This window comes from Rousettus aegyptiacus, unplaced genomic scaffold (assembly GCF_014176215.1).
Source record: "Rousettus aegyptiacus isolate mRouAeg1 unplaced genomic scaffold, mRouAeg1.p scaffold_m13_p_2, whole genome shotgun sequence".
Lineage (NCBI taxonomy): Eukaryota > Metazoa > Chordata > Mammalia > Chiroptera > Pteropodidae > Rousettus > Rousettus aegyptiacus.
This window is the reverse complement of record NW_023416295.1, coordinates 173,809,718-173,830,362: the sequence shown is the minus strand read 5'-3', so window position 1 is coordinate 173,830,362 and position 20,645 is coordinate 173,809,718. Positions and strand designations below refer to the sequence as shown.

The following is a 20,645-nucleotide window of genomic DNA, read 5'->3' as shown; positions in this document are numbered from 1 at the left end:
CCGGGCCGAGTGAAGTGATCTTCTCGCGTTTTGAAATAAAGCACAGCGTGTCCAGAGGTTTACTTTTCATCCGCGCTCCAGCTAGAAACGCACGTTAAAGTGGACATCAGCCCCCGGGGGAAAGGGGACCCTAGCAAAATGCCTCCTCATTTTAGGGTCTCTCTCATCATTCCCGATCACTAAGGCATATTTCTGTTTTAGGTTTGCACAACAGTACAACATCGATAAAGATACCACAGTGGATTATGTTGCCTTTTTGAAGAACCTCAGTATAAATAACAACTTGAACCTTAGGTATTCTGTGGGAAACCAAGGTACGCATTTTTTAAAGTACATAGATAGCTAAAGGTTTCGACATCCTTCGCCGTGGCGGTCCCTCTCCTGTGAACCTGTCCCGCGAGAATACTGTCAAATGTGGAAAAAGCATTGTCCCCAGGGTAGTCACGGCGTCGTGATTTACGAGAATAACACACGTGCCTAACGGGAGGAAGAGGCTGAGTCCCGCACACCCGCACGGCACAGCGGGCCCCACAAGCCCTGAGGTTCCCAGTGACGTGGAAATGTGTGCGGAGCACAGGCGAATGATGGCAAGGACGTTCCAACCCCCAGATCGTCTTTAGGTGACATGTCTCTGGGTGTTGTGTGGCCCTTTTTGCTGCTTCTATATTTTCAAAATCTTTTGATAATGAACGCGTTATTCCTTTAACGATGGGGGAAAGTCTTATCTTAAAAGGGCAAATAGTGTCAAGCCGTTCCTACAGCTGTACTGGCCACGCACAGCCAGGCGTGAGTGGGCCCGTAACCTCAGGAAGTGTCCTTTCTCCATGCCAGCCACATGGACACAGTGCCCAGAGCGGTCCGCCTTCTGGGTGGTCGTGGGGAGAGCAGTTCCCCGACGATGTGTTTGGTCGTCAGAGGCAAGTGGTTTCTCGCCTTACAGTTTACCACCCGTGACTGGCTCATTTAAGAGGGGTCATCACTGTCTGGTTTCAACTTAATTCAGCACAGCAGATACTCACCGAGCACCTTCTCCAATTCTCAGATCTGCTTCACCAGCAAGCTCAAAAACGACAAATTCTCAGATTTCATCTCAGTTTCACTCACCAAGAAAGCTTATAGCAGACTCCAGGACTCTGCTCTTTAAAGCCTCTCAAGTTTGGGAAGTTACTAGACAAGTAATCTTTTAAAGACCCTTTCGCTCCTTACATTTTGTTAGTTCATGTGCAGATCCTCTACCACTAGGCCTTTCATTGGTTGCGAAACCAAATAATCTATCTTTAAGAAGCATGAGTGTGTGTGTGTGTATTACTATATAATATAGGGCAGATATGTTGTGTATATATTTAGTAACAAACATATTAAATAAGGCAGGTAAGATAAAATAAGTCACATAAAAAAGAATAATAAAAAGCATCTCTTTTTTGCGCTGTGTAGAGACTTAATAGACCTCGATTTTAATTTCGGTTTCTCTCAGTAGCTGTGTGGGGCAGGTATTGTTATTCCCTTTTTCAGGTGAGAAAGCTTGGACACCTGGGTTACAGATGAATTTCCCATCGTCACACAGCTAGTTTGTGATGGAGTCAGGATTGGAGCTGCTCAGCCCCCAAACGAGCTGTTTAAATGCCTGTGCGAGAAGAGCGAATGTCACGGGCTGTTCGCAGGAGGAAGAGGGGTGGCCCCTTAGGAGCTTGGAGGCACCTTCGCCAGGACCAGGGCTCACCGATGCATGCGACAGACGCCGAGGAGTGAGCCCTCGGGGTGGGGGGTGGACATGTTTGTCTGCAGCATGGGCTGTGCAGTCAGCCCGAGTGGGACAGAAGGTGGCATCAGGCCCGACTGGGAAGGGCTCGCATCACAAATAAGTGTATATGCCAATTCGAGAGCCGTAACAGTGGGCCCCGCCCAGTGTCGCGTGGCGGGCACCAGGCCAACCACGCTTCCGTGCCTTTCACTCCGCCGCAGCCACGTGAGGTGGGCGTGGAATCGGGGGGGAGGGTATGACAATGACGTCAGCGATCAGACCCGGCCTAACCACCCAGAAATAACCACTCGGCGTGAATCCCGGCACCTCTCCAGGCAGATCCGTGGACAGGAGAGACAGATGCAGAGAGATACATTTGTGAAATATTTCTCCTTGGGAAGAGCTCATTGCCTAAAGAATTATTTATCCCCGAGTTTCAGTCGTATGGCTAGGATGGATCCTGGTGTTGAGCTTTCTGTATCAATTTTCCAAAACGCGGTGTATTTTCAATCTGTAAATTCAATTATTTCTTTATGTCCAGATTGTGTATTATTGTGTATCTTTGAATATCTTCTGTTCCATTTTTCAGAGTTTTAACTTCAGTGGCACAAATCATTCTTTCATTGGATTGCCTTTGTCTTCTACGTCAATTACATTCTCTCAAAGCACTTTGTCCTCTTTGTCTTTTTCCTCTGTATTCATGACAATCACCTTAGGTCTTTCATCTGTACCTGTAATTTTAGGTCCGTTTTATTCCCTACTTTATAACTCATATATTCCTTTAATCTACAATATTACTTTTCATCTCGTTTTGTCGTTTTATCATCTTCTTTTATTGAATTTATGTTCTCATTAAGATGTCCTGTAAAGTAATTTTGTACCTCGAGTTCCTTTTCTTCCGGAATGGGATCTTCGCCTTTTTGCATTATGCTCCTCTTCTTCCTTCTCTACCCACCAATCCTCTCCCCTGACATTTCCTGTAGAGTTCACATAATTTCAAGAAATTTGGATAAAATCGGGAGTTTTATTTCATCCTATTTTTAATGAATCAGAATCTACCTTCAAATAACATCATGCTAATTCATGTGGCTGTAGGGAAGTGACAACAGTGTCTTCCCAAGTCTCCCCTCCTGTCCTGTGTTTTACCGCTGCCACACATTGTACTTTTACATACGCTGCAAACACGGAATGCATTGCTACAACTTCCGTTGTTCCGCTGACGGTTCCTGTGGTCATTCAGTGGGAGTATAATTTCCTTTATGTTCTCAAACACCATTTTTATTTATTTTGTTTAAATTTTTTTTTTTTAGGTGAGGCAACTTTTGGTTGACCTCACAGATTGCAAGGACCTCGTCAGCTTACGATCCCTTATTTTTATTTTTTTACACCTACAGCACCTGGTCTTCCCAGATGGTCTCCCATCTGAATACTCATCAGGCCACGATCAAATGGTATCAGGCATTCTCAGGGTGGCATGGCCGTAGACTCAAACACCATTTTTAAATTTAAAATTTTTAAATGCTTTAAATTGTTTTATCTGCTAATTCCAACATTTAGGTCATCTCAGAGTTTGGTCTTTATTGAATACATTTTTTCTTGAATGTAGATCACAGTTTCCTGTTTTTCTTCCCCCCCTATGTCTATCAGTTTTGGAACTTACCCTAGATACAGTAAATTTTGCATTGTAGAGCTCTGGATTCTGTTATGTTCCTCCGAGGAACTTAAGTTTTTGTTTTAGCAGAGAGTTTACTTGGCTGCACTAAAATTCTAATCTTTGTCTTCCTTGAGGGAGCTAACACCTGAAATCTCTACTATTTTCGCCTCAGCTGGGTTTCTTGTTGTCTGCTCTACACATCTGTAGTTCAGAGGTCAGCCAGAGATTTTGGCAGAGTGCACTCACAGGCCAGAGAGCTTCCTCTGCACCTTTCTCTTTGGGCTTTCCCCGCTTACTTTCCAGATGCCGTGGGATTCCTAAGCGCTGTTTTCTGATTCCTAAAACCACTAAGACCCGGGGTTTATATCCAGATTCTAGCCACTTAGCATGGTTTCATCTGTGACTTGCCCTCAGGCAAAAGGCCAGATAATGAGAAACTCAATGAGTGTTATTCTGTGCTTCCAAGTGTCAATCTCAGTGTTTGCCAGTTGCTTCCCAGAGCCTTCGGATGGTCTTTTTGTTTGTTTGTTTCTGTTTTGGCCAGAGAAGAAGGTAAGTTCTGTAAGACGACTTCAATTCACCGTGGAAGTCTTGTTTTTTTTTCATTTTATCAATAATTAGAAGCAGGCCTTCTTTATTGGGGATTCATAAGACAATGATACATCTCATAATGAAAGACATCTCATTTGATTAAATATGAGGTGTATATCTATTCTGTATATTTCTGTTCCTGCAGCATGAGTTCAAGTTCTCATTGCTGCCCCCTGACTGGTAGTGTTGTCTGCAGCACTGGCCTGTTCCCGTCTGTCTTCTATCCCTATTTATAGAGACCATTTAAAAATAAAATCTTACTTATGCCTATTTTCCTATCGAAAATTGACTTATAACTTTCATAATTGAAATTCAAATCCTTCACTTAGAAGGCAAAATCATTTCTGTGGTTGTTCTAACTTAAAGATATAGGAGTTTGGCCACATTGTATTAAAACTCTGCACGAGGCTGTCAAAACAAAGGCCCGTTTATTGGCGTGTAGTGGGAAAGGATGAATCACGGGAACCAACCGTTCACCATGCCCATTGCCATCCGATCAGTTCAAAAGCCTCAGCCCCAGTGGCTGAATCTTATGGTATCAACATATCCTTTCTGGGTTGGATTGCAGTGGAAATTTTTTAAAAAATTTAATTAACTTATTTATTTCATTGAACTTTAATTAATTGAATTGAATTAAAACACTATTAATGTTTGGTGTCCAACATGATAATGTGATATATGCTTATGTTGTCGAATGATTACCACATTACCTTTAGTTAACATTCATCACGGCACATTGTCAGAAATGGAAATTATTTTATTTGGACCATGGGTTGGCTAGTTTGAATTCCTGCCTTACTAATTTGCTTTGGGAAAAGCCAAGGAGTCCAGACAGCTGCCCAAGGTGTCAACCTAACAAAGAAGACAGTGACTTCTGTGGAGCAGTTTAAAGGTCCTTTCTAGGTGTAGGTTTATCGTCTGATTTCTTTCTGTGCTAAGCCATTAAGAAGTAGGTCCTCCTCTTTCACCAACCCGGCTTCCACGAGACGGCCACCTCGGGACTGAGAACCTTTCTCACGTCTGCTGGCTCGCTTCTTTCTGATTTGTCTCTCTAGCCATTTTGGTAGATTCCTTAGGCAGTGCCCACGGAAATGGTATGCTCCGATTTCTTACGTGTCCATGACGCATGTAGACTTTACAGTTAAAAAATCCGTTTGTCTGGGTATAAAATCAGGGGCCCAGATTTTCTTCCCTCGTGTACTTCAAATGCGTCGCATGCCTCCCGTGTGCCCGGCGCGCAGTCACCCGCTCGTCCTCACGGCCAGGATGCCGCAGGCAGCCTAGGCGCTGTTGTCTGTCTCTTTTTGCGAATGGGAAACTGCAGGACAGGGTCGATGGCTGCTAACTGAAGGTCGCAGAGCCGGGCACTGAGCCCAGGCAGTGGGTTTCCAGAGTCGACACCGCTCACCCTTACACTGTTCCGAAGTTTCCGAGTTTTAAGGGGCTTGGTGCTCCCACTGAGAAATGCCCTCCTTGGCGCTCCAGTCTTGATGCCCGTGGGCAGGTAAATACATCTATACTGTTTCTAATGTTTCTAGATCGAAATGATTACTTACTCGTGTTTTGATAGTATTCGTTTTCTATATGATGGTCTTAGAATTTTGGGGGAGATATTCTTGAGGGCTTGAATTTTAAAATACATGTTGCTTGCCTTTGTTCCAAAAGTTCACCTTTATAAGTGAGTGCCTGATTCCACAGACCTCTTTGTGTACATTTCTATTTCTCATATGAACTCCTGCTTTTCTATTTTCTATGAATTAGGAATGATTAGGACGAAATTTTCTAACGTACGTTCATTGGGGGAAATGCGATACACCAGGACTAAGCACCCAGAGCTGTTTATGGGTTCGCTGCTGTTCTGACCTCTGTAAGGGTGTCTCTAGTACAGATATTTGCTGCGATCCGTTACCTACAAATGTCTATGTAGAGAGCAATGTTTGCTCAATTGTGCATATTCTGTTTTTGCTATGTTTGAACTCTTGGTAAGCCGTCATCTTATCAAGCAGCATCCATTTGGGCACACGCGGAAATGACCCTGAGGGACATTCCCTCTTAGCTGCGCTCACAGCAAGCCGAGGTACCCGCTTAAGCTTGGCTTTCTGCCTGAGCTCATTCCGGTTCAGCAAGCATCCTTCAGAGGAGGCGTCGGGAGTATCGGAAGGTGGCAGGCATTACTCAGCTGCACCGAAGAGTGAAACCTGGCGTGACTGTGGCCGTGGCTTCGCGGAGCTCTGTCGCCAGGCCCTTACGGCGGCCGGGGCTGCGGGAGTTCCTGCACGGTGAGCGCCTAGGGGCCGGCCTCATGCCTGAGCCGGCCCTCCAGCCTCCAGGGCCCGCGTGTTGCTGTGGACAATCACTAGGGCACCAGTGCCCCCCAGAGCGGAGGAAGCAGAGGACACACTGTCAGGAAGCTGGGGCCGGGAACCTCTGTGTGGCTGGCCAAGTCTGACCCTGGCTCATGGCTTGGCTTCCTTGCCTCTCGGTGAGGGGGCAGCTTCCATGTCCCCAGAGCCCATGTTTCAAAAGCTCAGTCCCCTGAGGCACCCTAAAGGACAGGATTTCCTTTATTATGTAGCCAGAGGATCTCCTGGGGGAGGCTTTTTCCTTTTCTTCTTCTTCTTCTTTTTTGTTAGATAGGAAATGGAATTCCAGATGATGGCAGTTTGTTCACTGCAGCTGAGTACTTGTAAGTGTGCTTAATTTGAGTGAAGCTTATTTACAGACATTTTAGGAAATAAATCTGGGAAACCATTTGTGATTCTTTGCCGTCGACTTTGAGAAAGAAAATGGCTATATTTTAGATTTATTTTATTCTCTTTTATTATAAAAGCAATACATGGTTGTTGCAAAAAAGAAAAAAAAAAGCCAGAAAACACATAAACACAAAATAACGAAATCCTACCACTGTCTTCTTTTTGGTGTATTATCCTCCTCGATTTTGTTTCTTGATACATGGATGGATGGATGGATGGATGGATGGATGGATAGGCAAATACACAAAATAAGCATTAAAATGAAAATTAAATCATGCCAGTTGTTTCTTTCAATCATGAAACAATATATCAAAGAAAAAAATTACACATCTATTAATTTAGATAGGCACCTTTGTTTTTAATATCTGTGTAGTAGTTCATGGGCTTGGTGAACCATAATTTATAAAACCAATCCTCTATTAATGAATATTTAAATTGTCTTTTTTTGTGTCTTTTAAAGGATGCACCCTTACCCACATGCATTTGTTGAGTGGTCCTTTTATTCCTTTAGTATTAAGTACTCAAAGGGGACTTAAGACTCTTCAAGTGCCAGGTTTTCTATACACAAGATAGAACTAATTTCTTTCTTCATCATTCCCTGTAATTCTTGCCGATACGACAAGTGGAAAAAAATGTTAACTTATTTTAATTACACTTTTTAAATCACCAACGATTTCGAGCAGTTTTTCATATATTTGTTGGATTTTTAAACCCTTTTTATGTGAATCATCTGTTTATGACCTTAATCTATTGTTCTATTGGGTGTTTATATTTATCCTATTGAGTCATGAGAGTACTCATATATGATGGCTATTAACCTGTGTTTCTCATGCATATTACAATAGTTTTTCCCACTTATTTTTCTTTCATTGTTATTTGTATGTTTTTTTTTTTTACCAAACAAAAGTAAAAATTTATGTTGTCAGACCTAGTCATTATTTCAATGATTTCTGACTCTAACGTGTTCCTTAGAAAGGACTTCTCACACAAAGATGGTGTATTTATGTAATATTCATCTTAATTTTCTTCTACCACTTTTGTCGTTTTATTATTCTACTTTAGTATACATTTTACTCTACGGTTTATCCTAGAATAAGGTAGCAAGTAGATTAATTTTTTTTTTCTAAAACGTTCATCCAATTACTTCAGTACCATTTATTACGTAGTTCATCATGTTTTTGGTTTGTTCAAGTCTCAGTTTTTGCCAGACAGGTTATGAGGAAGAGGAAACAATATTTAAATCTACTTTGAGAATATTAATAAACTAAAGCTCTTTGGTTTTGGTAGAGGTCTCGTGGGAGAACCTACAGGCCAAGAATGCCCGGAGGGAGTACCTCTGCAGTCCCGAGCCACCCGACGGCGTTTGGAAAGACTTCTCCCTGGACGAAATTGAGAGGACCTTTTGCCAAGAGGTGAGAAGGTTTTCCCGATCCCAAGATGATCCAAAATGTGGCCAGAGAAAACTGACATCTGTGGAAAACCAGTAGGTCTGAAAGTTATTTCTGCAATTAGCTTCGATCCGACGCCCACCTCACTACACCCCGAGGCTTCCCCCGTCCCCGACTAGTGATTCGCCAGTAACAGCAACGGTGAGGAGGGAGTGACCCTTAAGTAGCGCCTTTATGCTACTCACATCCGAAATCTTACCAGAAGTATTTGAGGCTCGTGTAGAGACATGATACAACTTAAGTAAAATAAAGGACAACTTGAATAAACAAGCAGGTCTTTTCTAGTTCTTGGATTGGAAGATTCACTAATAAATGCCTGCTCTCCCTACATCTGGATGGAGAGAGACATGTATTTTCTTTTGAAAAGTTATAATAGAGGGTTTTTCCTACCCTAGGTAAAATATTTTATAAAGGTATAGTAATTAAGACAACATAGCACTGGTGCAGCGATGGACATTCAAATTGATTTAAAACAACAGTAGGATAATGAACCAGTCTTTACACGTGAATTTGGCCTGTGGTGCGAGGTGTTTCAGGAAGGTGCGGTGGGGCCGAGGGTGGCACGTTCAGTGATTATTAATGGGGAATTCACTAGCCGGCCATTCTGTGGGCGGGAGCTTGGAACCTTCCACTCTTCACACCAAAATAAATTCTATATGCATCAAGTATTTACATTTAAAAATACGCAGTGTGGGTGAAAAAATTTTAATCTTGAAATTTAGACTTTTAAGGATGAATTAAAGCCTCGAAACCATAGGAAAAAGATTGATAAATTAGACTCCATTAAAATGAAAAGGCTTTTGTACAGCAAAACTTTATATAGGCAAATGATAAACTTGGCAAAATATGTGCCACATAAACAACAGGTAAATAATAATTGTTCCTAATGTATGTAGAACTTTTACAAATTATTAATGTAAAATTTTCAGTAGAAAATCGTCAGTGAGGAAAAGATAAACAAAAGCCAATGTTGATCAGGGCATCAGAGAAGTGAGCACTTAATATAGTCTTGGTCAATTGGTAAACCTTATTTTTTCTTCTTGTTGTTGATGGATTTGTTGTTTTCATAAAAATATGACCATTACAAAAAATGTAAGCAATTCTGAAAAGTATAAAGAAGGAAGTAATAAATTACTCAAAATCTACCATCCAGAAATAATCAAAGACAACATTTGGTGAACATAATTCTAGGCCTGTCTTTATTCATTTATATGGAAGGACGGCTGCATCGGTAGGTGGGTGGGTGGATCCATAGATAGAAATAATTTTACAAGAAGAGAATCATGCTCTTTTTTTTTTTTAAAACAAATAAGGCATATTTAATTTAAATTTCTTTGAATTTACCAGAAGAACACATCATCATCACCCTCATAATAACCATTTCATGGGGCTGCCTACCTCCCAGGCAGTGTTATAAGCACCTCACAGGTATTCTATTCAGTCTTCGTGGCAGTTCCATGCGTAGGGCACTGCTACCATCCCAGATGCACGGTGAGGAAACTGAGGCACAAAGAGGTCTAGCGGGCTGCCAGTAAGTCCTGGAGCCAAGTTTAAAGCCCAAAGCCCTCAAACAAAGCTAGAGGTATTTATGAACTATGGATAAACGTGTCATTACCTCAAGAGACATTAGTCCCAAAAGGGACTATGAGACAAGGAAAGTGATTAAGAAAGCCATTAAGAGTTGGACAAATTACAGTGTTGCTGAAGGACGTCTCAATTACAGACAGCGCGGGCTGGCTCTCCGCTGTGGAGCTCAGAGCGGCTGGCGCTTCGGTCATTTTTTCCTGCTCCTCCCTCTCACCTCACAATTTTCGCTGTTTAGATTTTGTTCTTAGAGTTCATAATATTTGCATTCTGTCCTGTTACCATAATTCCGCCCTTCGTTTTGCCTTCGTTTTCATTTTGCATGGATTTCCTGCAAAATGTGCTTTAGTGCTTATCTCTTCAAGTCCTTTATTTAGATTTATTCTTAGTTAGTTGATTTCATTGTCAAGTAAATTCCTTAAGGAAGGCTCACGGGTGCTTTTCCCTTTGTTTTTTTTTCGTATTTGAGACTGCCTCCCTTTTGCTTTTTTACTAGAACAACTTGACTGAGTATAATTCTTTCATCATACTTTCTTTTTCTCAAAATGTGTTCTTGTGTCGCCTTCTGGCATTGGGTGTTCTTGAGGAGAAGCCTGAGGCCAACTGATTCTTTTCCCCCATGCAGGTGATTTTTTTTCCCCCAACCCAGATGCCTAAAGTATTTTTTCTTGATCCTTGAAATTAAAAAGCAAAACTTAGCCCCCTTGGCATGGAGCATTTTGTCCGGGCGTCCTGGAGCACAGTGTGTGCGCTTTTGCCGTACAGATTCAGTTCTTTCATTTCAGGAAAAATTTACCTTTGTCGTTTCACTAAAATCTTCTCTTTGCCTCCATCATCCTCTCTGTCCACCCCATCCCCATCTTTCTTCCATCTTTCCTGCCTTCAGTGGTATTCCCACTTATTCTTGTATTGGACCATCTTTGTCCATCCTCGATAGCTGGCATCTCCTCTCGGATTGCTGTAATCATTTTGTCTTTTTCCTCTGCCTTCGTTGAGATTCTTTCCAGCCATTACTTTTAATTTCAGCCTTGTCTCTTATTGCCGTTTCTAATTTGTTTTTTCATTCCGATAACGATATTATTTTTGTTTTCTATTTTCTTAGCTTTGAAATATTTATTCTCATATCTTTTATTATTTTATCATCTTGTCTGCAAGCTTTTCTTTTAATGAATTCATGTTTTTTATTTAGTTCCTTTTAATGAAATAAAACCTTTGCAGGTGATGTGTTTGTATTTTTTCGTATTATGTTTCCTTACAGATCGGGTTCTCTGGCTTTTGCTCGATGTTCGTTTATGTCTTTCTTTCTTTTCTGTAGTATGTTTGCAGAGTTGCAAAGCCATTTGTTTTCATTCTGTTTGTGCTTAGGATGTGATTTACCCATATTATGGCTATAGCTGTATTATCATTTTCACTGCTGCACAGTTTCTCATATCTAAATAAACACAAATTACACACTCTCCTTTGGGTGGATGTTTGAACCGCTTCCCGTTCCGTGGTGGAAACCGTCAGGTGGACGCATGTGTGCGTATCATCTGGTGCCTGTGCGAAGGTTCTCCCGGAATTACACCTAGGAGTGGAATTCCTTGTTAGGTTGTAGGGAACACACGCCTCGGCTTTAATTGGCAGTGTCAGACTGTTTTTCAAAATACTAACATACACTCTCACCGGAAGCATATGAGAATTCCTATTGTTCTGCGTACTCACCGACACGATATTGTTAGGATTTAAAATCTTCACCAGTCTGAGGCAGGCGAGACGGCATCTCAGCTGTGATTTTAATTTTCATTTCTCTTTTTACTGACATGTCGAACAGCACTTTCCATTTTTCAACCTTTCTTTAGAACATATTTGGTAAAAAAAAAAAAAAATCCATTTTTAGGAAATATTTAATGCGTGCCTACTACCGCGTGCCAAATCATACTTCTTTGTAGATAATTATCCGTGAGGAAAAGAGACATCGTCTCTCCCTTCATGGAGAGCGCGTGACTGCACGTCGGGGAGAGGGAGATGCCAGACACACACACACAGGCATCGAGACAGCTTTTCTTGAGTCATACGACAGAAGGGGACAAGTTGTTAGGAGAGAATGACAAAGGGCACCTCATTTAGATTGGAGAGTAGGGAAACATAAAAATCAAATGCGTAAACGTGGAAACGAAGTTTACCTTTCACTCGTCCATGATGATATGACGACATGCCACACGTCATTTAAGAGTATATACCAGTTCTTGTGGGGAAAAAACTTCATGGCAGACTGTTAAATGAGGAAAGCAGTCATCAAATATGAAAGTGTAGTACGATCCCGTTTTTGTAAAACTATGGTATATGTTTATATGGTCACGATGGGAGTTTGGGGAGCCCCGTGTGAAAAACATGGCGTCATCGTCTTTCTGGATGCTTTGCTGAATCGCTTGCATTTTGATCTCTTGTTTCATTATAAACAGTAACAATGAAAAATCCTAAAAGGTTGTACATGTCACCAAGATGACACTTCCGTTTCAGTCTCTGCTCTTTAAAAAAAAGAAAGAAAGATGTCAGAAACCCTCTCTGAAACAAACCTTACTGGAGACCAAATGCCATTCAGATGTTCACCGTGAATTTCATTAATGCAGTGAGCACACCGAGGCCCTGCTCCACACGGGGCCCTGGTTTCCCTCCGTGGGAGTCTTTCCCGGGCACCCCACATTTCCGGAAGAGAGAGGGGCAAATTTAGCCATCTTTGGGGTTAATTTTGCACAACTTCCTAAGAAGTGTAAGCTCTGTGAGTCTCCAAATGTTTTCAAAGATTTTCCTCATCGATTTCTAATATTCTTGTACACTCTAAGGAAATTTCAATGAATCTGCTTCTTATTCCTTTTGCGGGTAGAGACTCTTGTGTATCTATTTCCATGTTCCAGTAGCTTTTTTAAAAAAGTCCCCTTTTCGACCAAGTTGGTGGCTCTTTTGTTTATCTTCTTATCTCCATCAGCAGGGAAAATTGAATCAGATAAAGCAAAGAGGGTTGGAAGTAGTGGAGAGTATTGCTGTTACTCAGTAATAAAAACCCTTGGAAATAAAGCCAATCCTCATAGTATTTTTATGAGTCATATAAAAATCAGTGGTTAACCTACTTTACTGCATTTTAGAAGCCCCACAAGCAAAGCTCATTCACCCTGCTTCTTTGTAAGAATTCCTCATTAAAAAAAAAAAAAAATTAAAGCAACGTTCGATGAGTACTGTTTATGCAATCCTTTATCAATAATTTCTCTTACTATGAAAGCTGCTTCTGGTTTTAATCAAATGTTGCCAGCTTTTTTTGTTTGATTGACCTGACTTAATCATGAGACGCAGGGTGGCTCACAGTAGGGAGATGGCTTGAAAGTATATTAAGAAAGATGTATCAAACTGGCAGATCCGCAGAGTATTTTTAGCTCTGAAATTTGAGGTGGAGCTATTCTATGTGCTGTTTTTCCCCGGAAACTCGGCTGCCTTGTCAGTCGAGGAGCTGCAAATGGGGATGCTGTTTTGTAGTGAGCTCATCAATTAAACATTTGAAGTTCACTACATGCCATCATAACCTTTTTGATCAGTTTTTGGAGAGGAAAGTGTGAAGAGGTTTCAGTAAAAAATAAAATGATTGAATAGCTCCATGAAGCTGACTTCTGTGAATGTAACACTAATTTTAATTTGTTGCAGCTTTCGAAGTCCTATGAGAGGGTCGAGAAAGCCCTGAGTGCGGGGGACCCCACCAAATGTGGGTGCATATCTTTGAATTACCTCAAGATCGTCCTCGACACCTTTGTGTACCGGTTACCGAGACGAATTTTTATCCAGTTAATGAAAAGGTAAGCGTCCCATCATTCCCTTGACATTTTTCTCCCCAAACGTCAGCCACAAGAATAAGGAACAGCTTCATTTATTTTTTATTAATGTTTTGGACTTTTTTCATGATTGAAATTTTCAAACATATGCAAAAGTAAAGAGCCTCAGAGAGCGAACCCAGTGGGGTCACCGGGACCCATCTCCGGCTGACACTGTCATGAGCGAGCATTTCATTTACGGCCCCCGCTTTTTCCTCGACCCCCACATATTTTTGAAGCAAATACCAGACATCATATTTCATTGCAAAGATCTCACTGTGTGTCTCTAAAAGATAAGAACTCTTTTCAAAAACAGGGTGAAAATGCCATTTTCATACCCAGTAGAATTATCAATATAATAAATATCCAGTCAAGGGTTCAAATTCAACTGACTGATTGTGTCATATTTTCTTTTATTATTTATTTGAGTCAGGACCCCGATAAGGTCTCTCCATACCACAGTTCCTTTTTCACCTCCAGGGTCCTTCTCCACTTGTTAATTATTTCCCCTGCGAGGCATTTGAAGAAGTCTGGATTGTTCGTTATGTTGAGTTTCTTACAATATCAGTCTGACCAGTTGCAACACACAGTGGCATGTAACGTGCTCTCCTGTCTCCTCCCCCTCACTGATGGATATACAGGCCCATGTTCAATTCGGGGGCAACAGCACCTCACAGGGGCGGCAAGCATGTGCGGACCGGCTGTTCCTCTTTGCGTGATGTTAGCAGCCGCGTCGATGGTACCGGTACCCACTTGTTCTCTGGAGATAGCAGAGTGGTGGCAGTCCGCATCTGTCGTTTCCTCTTTACTGGTGGGGATCCTCCTGTAATGAAAATGCCCCTCTCCAGCCCTGGCGTTGGCGAGGCACCGTTAGCATAAGAAAAGCAGGATACCTCTGTTCTTTCCCGTCACCATTACTGCTCTTCACAATAGCGAGCTGGTTTCCTAGCATCCTCCGAAAATGAACAATGAGCGATTGTTCTTAAGAAATGTGATTACGAACTCATGAATATAAACCTATTTGACATGTTTTAATTCATTCCAGTGGTTATTCTCGTTGATACGCAACTTGTCTCATTTTGGCCGGTGGGCGCCTTTCCAAGTGGGCTCCTGAGTCCTTCGATGGGACTCGTAGTCTCCGATGGCCGTCTTGCTTCCCGGTGTGACACAGCGCACCAGGCTTCTCTGGTGCGCCTCTTGCCCCTGGCCCGGAGTAAACCAGTTCTCCAGAGACCCCTGTTTGTTTTCAGTTGGAAATGGTACATGTAGACCAAACTCTAGGTGAGGAACACCACCTTTAACGTCCCTGGTTTCTGCGCAGGTAACTCAAGAGAACCTTTTCTTAGGAGAAGTAGGGTTGAGGCTCATGGGAAGATCATCTTACAAAACTCTCATCTTACCTAGAAAGACGAGGCATGAGAGAAGCAAGAGTTAAAAACAGTATGAAGCTAGACCAGCGAGGCCCACTTCCCACTGCCTCCCTTTCTTCCCTCAGCACCCTAGGGACCCGGAGAGTCCCTGCTTACTGCCACACGGCCTCCGGGGCGAAAGGCAGAGTTTGGCCTACGAGTGAATATTTCCATGGTTAGAGAACGGCTCCATTTTCCTGCCTGTACACAGTGAATATTTTTAGGAATTACTTTCTTGCTTAACTAAAAGTTATATAGCCATTTCTTTTCATTTCATTTTCAAAATTGTATAAGTAATAATTTAATAGCAATAAGAAAAATCAAAAACAAAAAGTCACCATCCATCTTATATACAAATTTACCGTTTTCATTTTTCTACATTCTCTTCCGCTTTGCAGCCACATACATGTATAATTTTTACGTAGTTGTAATCCAAGCGCGCCTACAGCTTTATATTGTGCTTTTTAAATAGGAAAGCAAATTGCAGACATCCTTCATATCGGCTTCATGGCCTTCCAAATTATAAGTGTAATGGAAGTACATCGAACGGGTGCTTTTTCTCTGCCAGTCATTGCGGGAGGTGCTAAGAATGCAGAAATAATAATGAATTGCCCCACGCCGGGGCGGCTAACCAGAGCGGTAGCGGCTGTGAACGCCGACAGGTGCACAGAACGAGCCGTGGAGACTAAGGGTGGCCAGGACCATGCTGTCATCATAACCCGTGCTAGCCAGGCACCCGGGGTTTTCTGAGTCATGCCCCTGACCGCATCGCCCAGAACTCCTGCTGGAACAGAGCACGAGGGACACCAGCAAGGTGCACGTCCACGTGCGAACATCGTGGGCTATAGACTAGGCATACCGCCTGGCACAGACCTGGACCAGCTGTCATGTCGTCCTGGCCAACTGGTCCCTCTGTAATTATGTCCTTACCTTGTTATCCCTCCGACTTTTATGATCTCCCTTATCCGATGTTAAAATACCCGTAACGGTTTTCTTTTCATTAGTATTTGTCAGATATATCTTTTCCCAACCTTTGACTTTCACTCTTTGGTTGTCATGTTCCGGGTATGTTTCTTGTAAAACAGCATATATCTGTATTTTAGATAGAAAACCCAAGAAGAACATCTTCGCCTTTTTAACAGTGAAGTTTTCGTCCGTTTCCATTTATTGTGATGGGCGTTTGGAATTTTTTTCATACCCCTTTATTGTGTATCCTCTGTGATTTGCTCAGCTCTTTTTTTTTTTTCTCTGTCATATTTGGTTCTGAGTTTTCTTTATCACTTTTTCCCCCTCTGCTATCTTAAGACTTAAATATTTTATTTCTTTTTTTACAGAGGTTACCCTTAAAATTTCAACATGTGTCGTAAGCTTATAAAGCCTAAAGTTAATATTTCTATCATCCTGAAGAAAACAAGCACATTCCACATACCACTTATGCATCACCGTGGCCTAGTGTTTCGATCCGGCCTTGTTTCCACAGGGCCTGAGTTGGTCATTCTTCTTCTTCTTTCTGATACGCTCCCTGCTGGTTTGGGTTTCCCCATGGCCCCGGGCAGTTTGCTCATCACGGCTTAGTAAGGCTCACTCCTTTGTTCTGAATTCAATTTCCCCGAAGTACACTCTTCAGTGGACCTTTACGGAGGGAGGTCTGGTGGGTGCAAGTTCGTCCTTTGTCTTCAAAAATGTCTATTTCTACCTGGTCTTTAGTGAAGATTTGGCAGGAAATAGAATCCGTGTTTGAGAGTGAGTTTTCCTTAGCGCCTTGAAGACACTGCTCGCAGGCTCAGCGTCTGCTGCTTAATCGCCGACAGTCGATGGAAGGTGATTTTAGAAGAAATTTTCCGGCTGCCTCTAAGATTTCTCTTTATTTCTGTTGCCTTACAGTTTCTCTACAGTGTGTCTTGATATAGATGTCTGTTTATGTAACCTTCCCAGACACGCGCTGCCTCGCTCCGAGGGTGGATGTCTTTCATGGATTTCAGAACATTCTGAGCTATTGCTCCTCGAATGCTGGCTCCACCCCATTCCCGCTGGTCTTCTGAAACTCTGATTCGAGCTGTGTTGGGCCTTCTCAGTCCACTTCCCTTGCCTCTTACACCCTCCTTATATTTCCCGCGTCTTCGTCTCCCTGGGCTGTATTCTGATCATTTTCCTATGGAACCCTTTTGGTTCACTAACTTCCTTTGACTGCGCCACATGCACTCCCAGCCTTGGACAATCCCAGGTCTCCTGACCCCAGGAGGATGTTAAAGCCCCAGCCCCCGAGAGCCCACATTGAACCCCAGGGTGCCGTTAGCGCATCCTGCGCTGCACAGGTCTGAGGGGCCCCGGGACAGTGTGGGGATGGGTCGCGTTCCTGCTGCCCTGAAGGTGGCCCCCTCCTCGCTTCTAGCCCCTGTGCATTTCCCTTTCCTGGCTTCAACTTCAGGTCTACGGTTAAAGTGATTTTGTTATATTTATTCCAGTAGTTGTAGAGATATTTGAGTATTTCTATGTGACTAGACCAGGAGGTTGGGGGTGACCTACTGTGTAGTCGGAAATCTTACCTTGACATTTCAATGCCAGCTAGAAAGGCAGAAACGTCTCCAGGTGGGAAACAGAACCAGGTGGAGCCTCTGACAGGTATGGAGGAGCTTCCCACGAGGACAGCTGGAGAAGGCAAACCGCGTTTCCAAAGGGGCGGGTTTGATTGGGTTTTGCATATGTTTATTGGTTCATTCATTTGTGCGGTCAGTCAGGTAACGAGTGATTCTTGAGCTCTTATGCTATGCCAGGCCTGTGCTAGACGCTAGGGGCTCACTGGGGGACAAGAAGGACACCTTCCCTGCCCTCAAGGAGCTCGGCCTGCTGGGAGGAGACCGATGACGGGCACATGGGTGATGAGAGGTCGTGTGCAGTGTGAGGAGGGCAGCGGAGACTCAGCGGGGACTGTAATGCAGGATGACGGGGAGGGGCTCAGACTAGTCCAGAATGGCCTGGAAAGGCCCCTCTGAAAAAGGGAGGTTCGAACAGAGACCTGAGGTGTCAGGGGGAGAGCCAGGGAGCAGACATGAGCCACAGCCTGCAGGACCAGCCCGGAGGGTGTGCTGGCGGGGGTGGGGGGCTGCACATGGACTTCGCAGCGGGCGGCGCGTTGTCGCTGTTAGAGGCCGGGTCCGGAGTCACGCCGCCCTTCGGCAGGCACTTTCTTTCCTCAGAAGGTATTTCTAAAAGTTGGGCTCAAGGCCAGATGTGAGGGCCCGTGCGAACTTTCGTAGCGACTGTCAAATCGTTCTCTCAAAAGACAGTCGTGGCTTCTTCCGCCACCGACGCGGTGTGGCTGCCCCGGTTCCGCATTCCTTCCAGCGTCGTTTACGTCCGTTTTACCGCCGTTTTGTTAAATCGTTTAATACCTCGGTAATTCTTGCCAGAACCGTTTCCGCCATCGGCCGCGCGGCTGGTTTGTTCCTCTCGGCTGCTGCGTCCGTGTCGGTCACGTGACGCCTCCGCGTTTCTCAGTTTACTCTTTAATATAATCAATTGCATTAATCACCTTCTTTTGGAATGTTCTCTGTCGCCTAAAAATCTATACATTTATCATTCTCACCCGGGCTCGAAAAAACCTTTTCCACTCTGCTCGCCTCTCCGTATTTTCTTTGAAAACAAAGCACTTTATAATCCATCCTGACGTGAGGTGGCTATCCGAATTAAAATATTTTGTTCCAAATAAGTAATCTATTTTACCACCCCCACTGGTTAAATAATCCTTTCTTTCCCCATTGTTCTTTTGTTGTTTGTTTTTTAAGCGAGGCAACCCTTGGTTGACCTCGCAGATTGCAAGGACCTTGCCAGCTTACAATCTTTTATTTTTTATTTATTTATTTTACACCTGCAGCACCTGGTCTTCCTAGGTGGTCTCCCATCCAAGTACTAACCAGGCCCCACCCTGCTTAGCTTTGGAGGTCAGACGGAATCGGGCGTGTTCAGGGTGGCCTGGCCGTGGACCCCACTGTTTTTAACGTCTGCCTTGTCGTATTTTAAATCATCCTCGTTTGGCATGACGTGTGCCCCCTCCTGCTCGGTCGGCCTGGCTCTGCCCTGCGCCCGGCCGCCGCCGTGCGGGGCCTTGCGTGCCGCGGCCCCTCGGGCCGCCCTCCTGCTCGGTCGGCCTGGCTCTGCCCTGCGCCCGGACGCCGCCGTGCGGGGCCCTGCGTGCCGCGGCCCCTCGGGCCGCCCGTTACCCCGTCAGGCCGTAGAGCGCGTCGCGCTCCCCGCGCTGTCACGGTTAGTTTCTCACCTGTTTCTTGAGTTTAGACTTTGACTGCTGAGGATTTACCGCTCATTATGTCATTTCCTACGAGAGAATCTGCTGGGTTCTACCATGAAAGCATTGGCCTGAGAAAAATGGCTCCGAGGCGGGACCAGTGTCAGCAGCGAGTGGCCCCGGGGCGCCCTGGCCCCGGGGGCAGCACTGATGTTCCTCTTCGCTCTCCTCTCAGCCCCCCTCCTAGGAAGTGGGCAGTCGGGACACCTGGTTTTGCTAGGAGCCAGCTCCCTGACCTCCCCTCGACCTTTGCATCCACGGCATCGCGAGAAACCGTAATTCATCTTCTAACCTTAGGTTTAGCATCTTTGCTAGCTTACCAGAATGAGTTCCTGATTACATTGACAAATTCTGTTTGACTTTTGTATCTGAAAAATGATTTAAGCGTCCACTCAATACGCATGTCAGGAGCAGCTCCATTCATAATTGCCCGGACCGGGGCCGACGCAGTGCGCCTCAGGTGCAATCGCGTGAACGAACCGGCACACCCAGACGATGGAGCGTCTCCCGTCTCCCGGTAATAAAAGCGAGCAAACAGCCGCCACGTCCAGCACCAGCGAGTCTCGGAGGCACTCCTGAGAGGAGGAGGCCCGTCTCGGAGGTCGGAGGTCGCTGTCGCAGGGTCCTGTGCCCATGACCTTCTGGAGACGGCAAAGCAGCAGGAATGGAGACAAGATCGCTGGCGTCCAGGACCAGCGCTGGGGGCGGGGGCGCCAGTCTGGGGGGCACACGGGGAGCGCGAGGGGTGGCAGGGCTCTTCTGTGCCCCGGGCGTGCTGGTTCCGCGGGTCCACGCCGGCAGCCTTGGTGACGCCGCGGGTTTGGTTCCTGACAGACCTCTGCAGCACAGCGAGCAGCGCGATAAATTGAGTCGGAATCTTTTTGCTTCCGACCTGTCGCAATGCAATGTCTGCGAAGCACGGTAAAACGAGGCAGGCTCGTGCGTGTGTGAAAACTCACAAAACTGTACGCCGAAAGAAAAAGTCCGTTTCACCACGTTTTAATTTAAGAAATAAAATTAAAAACACGTGCTTTCTTAATGGCAAAAATACAGGAAAGAATCAAGAAGGCAGTAAGTGCAGAAAAACACAGACGTCTTTTCGTTAGTTTTTTAAATGCACAAGGGCTAGGGCCTAAGTTAAAAACACTAACGGCTTGGTAGTGAGGCATAAAATCTCAATCCAAATAATATTTTAGAGACTTTAAAAGCTATTTCCCGTATACGTAGATTTTAATGTAATCGCAGACGTTCATTGAACAGCTAACTTGACCTTTATTACTGACATGCTGTGCCGTTCGGTGTCGACTAGCCGCGTTTAGATAT

General features: G+C 44.2%; 1 protein-coding gene and 1 pseudogene across 8 annotated transcripts in view; one reads left to right on the top strand and one right to left on the bottom strand.

The window, feature by feature from the left end:
- EFCAB6 (EF-hand calcium binding domain 6) overlaps nt 1-20,645 on the top strand; it is a 173,582-nt gene that overhangs the window by 51,177 nt on the left and 101,760 nt on the right. For all 8 annotated transcript variants that reach the window (XM_016135757.2, XM_036237626.1, XM_036237627.1 and 5 more), the window contains 3 exons: nt 202-314; nt 8,027-8,151; nt 13,447-13,595. In XM_016135757.2, the coding sequence (XP_015991243.2) occupies nt 202-314; nt 8,027-8,151; nt 13,447-13,595 (387 nt within the window). The remainder of the gene's footprint in view (nt 1-201; nt 315-8,026; nt 8,152-13,446; nt 13,596-20,645) is intronic.
- Nucleotides 18,885-19,003, bottom strand: LOC118614745 (annotated as a pseudogene).